This window comes from Lathyrus oleraceus, chromosome 2 (genome assembly GCF_024323335.1).
Source record: "Lathyrus oleraceus cultivar Zhongwan6 chromosome 2, CAAS_Psat_ZW6_1.0, whole genome shotgun sequence".
Lineage (NCBI taxonomy): Eukaryota > Viridiplantae > Streptophyta > Magnoliopsida > Fabales > Fabaceae > Lathyrus > Lathyrus oleraceus.
The window spans coordinates 49,341,146-49,346,914 of record NC_066580.1 but is presented as its reverse complement, the minus strand read 5'-3'; the positions used below and the strand labels follow the sequence as shown (position 1 = coordinate 49,346,914).

The window sequence follows — 5,769 nt, the reverse complement described above, 5'->3', positions numbered from 1 at the left end:
GAACATGTTCACTACGCCAAAAATGACTTTTAACAGCGCATCTTAGACAGCGCTTTTAAAAGAAAGCGCTGTCTAAGGTTAAAATTAAAATAAAACACGGAAAATGTTCCAAAAAAATAATGAAAGCGCGCTGTCTAAGGGGGGGTCTTAGACAGCGCTTTCTAAAAGCGCTGTCTAAGACCCCCCCTTAGACAGCGCTTTTAGAAAGCGCTTTTAAATATAGACCTTAGTCAGCGCTTTTGATAAAGCGCTGTCTAAAGTCTTTAAATTAAAAAAAAATTAAAACCAAAAGCGCTGTCTAAGGGGGGGTTTAGAAAGCGCTTTTGGAAAGCGCTGTCTAAGGCATACCTTAGAAAGCGCTTTCCACAAAAGCGCTGTCTAAGGTCTAATTGAAGTTAAAATAACTAAAAACCTCTCTGAAATTTCCGATAATCACTTTCTTTTTTCCTCTCTCTAAATTTCCCTCTCAATTTTCCCCCACTTTCTCGTTCTTGCTCGCACCTTCAACAAACCCTAGCGCTTTTCTTCCCCACCGGCGACACACGGAGATGTCAATGGAAGATTTGCGCTCGTTCGAAATTCTTTCCATGCTTCTTTCCGTGTTTTTTCGTTACAGCAGATCTCCTCGAATACCGAAGAATTCTATACACAATACGCAAACAAAAGCTAGTTTCACGCCTGCGTGTTAAGGTTTCTTCTTCAAATTTTTATATTCTCACCTTTTCCTTTAATTTCTATTCTCGAAATCGGAAACAAAAAAAGTAAGATCGTTGACTAACGATTTTCTGCATTTGTCAAATATTTGTTGTTAGTTTGAATCTAAAAGGTAATCGTTGTTAAACCAAGGTTTGAGTCTGAGAAATTTTTCTGCTATGGTATTTGAAGTTCTAGGGTTTGAAATCGTGATTTGGAATTAGGTTATTGATTTTGAATTTTCAGAGGAAAATATTGTTCTATTTGTGTATTTCTTGGCTCTTGAAGTCTGTGTGGTGTTGGATTTTGCATTTGGTATTTTTGGCTGAAAAAGTATGCAACATCTGTCAACAAAACATGATTCCTGGTAAAGATGTAGCAACATTTTTTAATTTGAGGACTGGAAGAGTAGCTTGCTGCAGCCGGAATCCAACTGGGGTAAAATCATTTCATTAATGCTCTGATCTTGTTTTGCTATATATTTGTTAGTAATAAATCAAGCATGTGTAGAAACTTAACATATTAAAAGTTGAAACTGCATTTTATTCACAATACATCTATTTAACTTTGGAAAAGAGTTAGATTCAATTTTCAATTATCAAAACAGAAGTTATATTTGGTTTTATACGCAGGCGTTTCATGCAGCCTCTGAAAAGATTACCGGTGTTCAACTTCCGATTCAGCCTCTGGAAACTCTTGTTTGTTATTGGAGGATAAAGGAAGGATATGAAGGGAAATTGTCAATTTGGGGCGAGTTTCCGACGTTTGCTAGCTTGGGTAGGGTTTGTTTGTATGGATCTCCGAGTTTGGAGTATCCGGGTTTGATTAAAGTGGCGGTTCATAGCGGTAACCCGTGTGATCCGGATAAGAGACCGTGGGGTTCTGGTGTGATGATGGATGAGATGAAAGAGTGGATTGAAGGGAGATTTTGTGGGTTGGTTGATTCAACCGAGCCTGTGATGAAACAGTCTTGTATGTATTCAATGACACCGGATGAGGATTTTGTGATTGATTTCTTGGGTGGTGAGTTTGGGAAGAATGTGGTTTTGGGTGCAGGGTTTTCGGGTCACGGGTTTAAGATGGCTCCGGTTATTGGGAAGATATTGACTGAGCTTGCGGTGGATGGGCAAACTAATGAAGTTGATTTGAAGCATTTTAGGATTGGAAGATTCAATGCGAGTTCCAAGCTTTAGGTAACTTTCTTGTCGTTGAATTTTGTTATTGAAATTTAAGATTATGTTTTTGGTAGCGGATTGCAATTGGAGTCTGCATATGTATTATTGTATTAATGAAAATTTGAATGCTCTCTTGAAATCATGCTGGTAGTAACTCGCAATTGAATTAAAAGTTTTAGGGATTATGAAGAATACAATAAGTTCTCACAGGTAGCATAGTTTTTAAGGAATATGTAACTGAATTATCTGTTGAATTCCTTGCTATTTGAGGTGTTTCTTGTTCCAAGCTGATGAGGGCTTGTATGAGTATGGAAGTTTGAAAGTTTTTTCACGAATTGCATTAGATTTAAGAGTTTTTTTGACGTAGTAATCGTTATGGATTGAACCAAGATCGTAACGCATCTCCCATAAAACCTACAACTTACTGAAATTTATAAATGCCGCCCCTTATGCCATGCTATAGTTATACTTTTAAGGGAGGTAGGAGAAGATAATATTCTTTTGTAAGCCTGGCAACAGGTTGTAACGGTGCTTGAAATACTTATATCAGTTTTGGTCACGACGACTCTTTTGCTCCGGCTCCGGCGACTATGACGGCTAGAAAACGTTGTAGCTTCGACTCAGGTACACATTCTCCTTTCCTTTGCTTGCTTCTTCTTTCTGTTCTATTATAATCTTCCTCCGTCGCAATTCCATTTCTGTTTACTCTGCTCTTCTACTTTCCTTCATCTTCCTCTAATCTTTTTCCTTCTGAATCGTGTTGCATTGCAGTTGTGAAATTGCAAAATGATCATGAGGTTCGGAAGTGAAGACTGGTTGATTTGTGATTAGGCTCTGCGTGCGTGGAGAATGAATGAAGGGAGCTTTCTGATGTAGAATGGAGGATTGGTGCAGAACTGTGGAAAACTGATGTAGAAGTAGAGGTTGAAGAAGACTTGTTGCAGATTAATCAAGAAACTGAGAGGGTGAAGATCGAATGATTGGAGATGGAGGTTGAAGAGTGAAAAATGCAGAATTTTCTTCCTCCTATGAATGCTTCAATTATGGAATTCATCTAAAGTTCACATTAAATTCAGAGTTAGTTAGAAAGTTGGTTTGAGTTAGTTGAGATTTCTGTTAGATTTCAATTAAATCAATTTCAGTTAGAAACCTTTTATGTTAGTTAGATTAGGTGTGAGTTAATGTTAGTTATTCTAACTGTTATGACTGGCTATCCTAGATGACTAATCAATTGAAGTTATATGGCTATTGGAAGTAGCAGACTGCTGAACAGGTTTCATTCAAATGCAGGTCATGGTTGGATTGAAGTTATATGGAATGGCTATTTGTGGATTGAAGACGACCTGTTAGTGCAAGTTCTACTGCTGTTTGTATTGTACGATGCAAGTCTGGTTTTGCCTTGGACCATGCTGCAGAATTTTTGGTAGTTGACTAGATGATATGGTTAATTCAACTGAGTTGGCATTCTGTTAACAGTTTGTGAGCAAACGTTGATTTGTCTTTTCTACTTAATATGGTACTCATGACATTGTCACTTCGAGTCAAAGTTTACAATGACTTTAACCTGTTGGTATCTCTTTGGAAGCTTTATTCATCTGTCTTACTTTGCATTGTTCAGACCAAACCGTGGCTTATTCGACAGGAACACAAAACTACTATACACAAACCAATTCGACGCTTTAATGGACGCGGTTCATTCGGCAATGAAGGCTCTTGGATATGGTGATGTTGATATCGCTGTTGGTGAAACGGGTTGGCCTTCTGTTTGTGATGGTTGGGATGCTTGTAGTGTGGCTAATGCTCAGAGTTATAATGGTCAGTTGATTAGGCATTTGGCGGAAGGGAAAGGGACACCATTAATGCCGAATAGACGGTTTGAGACTTTTATTTTTGCGTTGTTTAATGAGAATCAGAAACCTGGTCCTATTGCTGAACGTAATTGGGGACTCTTTCAACCTGATTTCTCTTCGGTTTATGATGCTGGAATCCTGCGTAACGGACAGGTTTTGTTCTTTTTTCTCTTTTATTTATGATGCTGGAATCTTGCGAAATATTGTTAACAGTGTTTTGATTTTGAATGAATAATGCAGAAACCAGTAGCACCGGTAAAAGGAGGAGGAAAAACGCCAACGCCGCGTCCGGTAGTTGGAGGGCAGAAATGGTGTGTGCCAAAGGCGGATGCGAGCCCTGGAGCATTACAAGCGAATATAAACTATGTTTGCAGCCAAGGAATTGATTGCAGGCCGATCCAACCGGGAGGAGTTTGTTATGCTGCCAACAATGTTAAGGCAATTGCCACTTATGCGATGAATGCTTACTATCAGGCTAATGGAAAACATGATTACAATTGCGACTTCTCGCATTCCGGTGTTACTACTTCAGTTAATCCAAGTGAGTAACAACAATCAATGAATGCCCTACTCTTTTTATGTTCTTTAACATTGATCATTACAATGTACTAGTATGCTTATAAATATGTGTTTTGTTTTTGTTATTTTGCAGGTCATGATAATTGTAGAATCTGAGGATGTTTGGAGATAGAAAAAGGCCGTTGGTATTGGCATTGGCATAGGCATATTAGAGGGAAAATGCAGTTGATGTGGCTTTGAGTTAGTAGTGACTGTGCATTCATGTACTTGGTTATTTAGTTTGTATATTATATTATGGAAAATTGATGTTAACGTTGGCATGACATTTCATGCTTTGATTAAATATATGTTATGTGTTTCGGTGATTCCTGATTTCAAAAGCATTTGATGCTTCCATTTTGTTAAAATCAATATTTTTATGAATTCAATTGAAATGCATTCACGGACACTTAAGTATAATCATTGATTGTATTTACCTAATTTTATTTTAAAAATTGCATTGCAGCTTGAGAATGTATAATAACCTAGTGGAGAGATGCTTTCAAGATTGTGTTGATACGTTTAAGCATAAATCCCTGCAAAAGCAGGAGGAAACCTGTGTTCGAAGATGTGCAGAAAAGTTTCTAAAGCACTCTATGCGGGTTGGCATGAGGTTGGCATGAACGTGGTTTAAAACAAAAGCTTCAAAAATTTTCAAAAACATTTTTTTTAAACCTGGAAAAAATGTGGTTTAAAACAAAAGTTTCAAAAATTTTCGTATACCTTAGACAGCGCTTTTGTAAAAACGCTGTCTAAGGGGGGGATTAGAAAGCGCTTTAGGCAAAAGCGCTGTCTAAGGGGGGGGCTTAGACAGCGCTTTTTGAAAAGCGCTGTCTAAGGTATACCTAAAAAAATTAAAATAGGAGGGTCTTAGAAAGCGCTTTTGGCCAAAGCGCTGTCTAAGGGGGTGGGGCTTAGACAGCGCTTTTCAAAAGCGCTGTCTAAGGTATACCTAAAAAATTTAAAATAAGAGGGTCTTATAAAGCGCTTTTGGCCAAAGCGCTGTCTAAGGGGGGGGGGGGGGCTTAGACAGCGCTTTTAAGATTTAAAAAAGCGCTGTCTAAACCTTTAGCAACGGAGGTTTAGACAGCGCTTTAAAGCGCTGTCTAAGGCTAAAAAAAGCGTTGTCTAAGGTCTTGTTTGTTGTAGTGGTTATACAATAGTGCCTAAACAATAAAAATCTAAGAACTATGTGCAATATTTTCATTGCACACAACTCCACAACGGAAGATCATGATAAACAGCATCCCTTGAAACATCCATAAACAGCTTCTCTTAGATTCAACCTGCAAGGATTACCTGAAGAATAACCACAATAATGGGATGAGATAATAATCTCAGTGAGTTCTCCTATCCTATGGGCCCACTCGGCTCTACAGGGTTCCTACCCGATTCTAACTCAAGTATTCACCTTCCGTTACTTGTGCATCACTCGCACCTTGTAACTAGGACTTGAGTAACAGGGGGATAAACGCAATGTATGGAAACACGCC

General features: G+C 38.3%; 2 protein-coding genes across 2 annotated transcripts; both read left to right on the top strand.

Moving 5' to 3' along the window:
* Positions 1-1,050: 1,050 nt before the first annotated feature.
* LOC127121886 (probable sarcosine oxidase) lies at positions 1,051-2,203 on the top strand. Its single transcript, XM_051052316.1, has 2 exons — positions 1,051-1,131; positions 1,326-2,203. The coding sequence occupies exons 1-2, from the start codon at positions 1,051-1,053 to the stop codon at positions 1,884-1,886; spliced, it is 642 nt and encodes a 213-aa protein (XP_050908273.1). The 3' UTR covers positions 1,887-2,203.
* Positions 2,204-3,109: 906 nt separating this feature from the next.
* LOC127121885 (glucan endo-1,3-beta-glucosidase) lies at positions 3,110-4,602 on the top strand. Its single transcript, XM_051052315.1, has 4 exons — positions 3,110-3,213; positions 3,454-3,871; positions 3,959-4,259; positions 4,371-4,602. The coding sequence occupies exons 1-4, from the start codon at positions 3,110-3,112 to the stop codon at positions 4,391-4,393; spliced, it is 846 nt and encodes a 281-aa protein (XP_050908272.1). The 3' UTR covers positions 4,394-4,602.
* Positions 4,603-5,769: the final 1,167 nt, after the last annotated feature.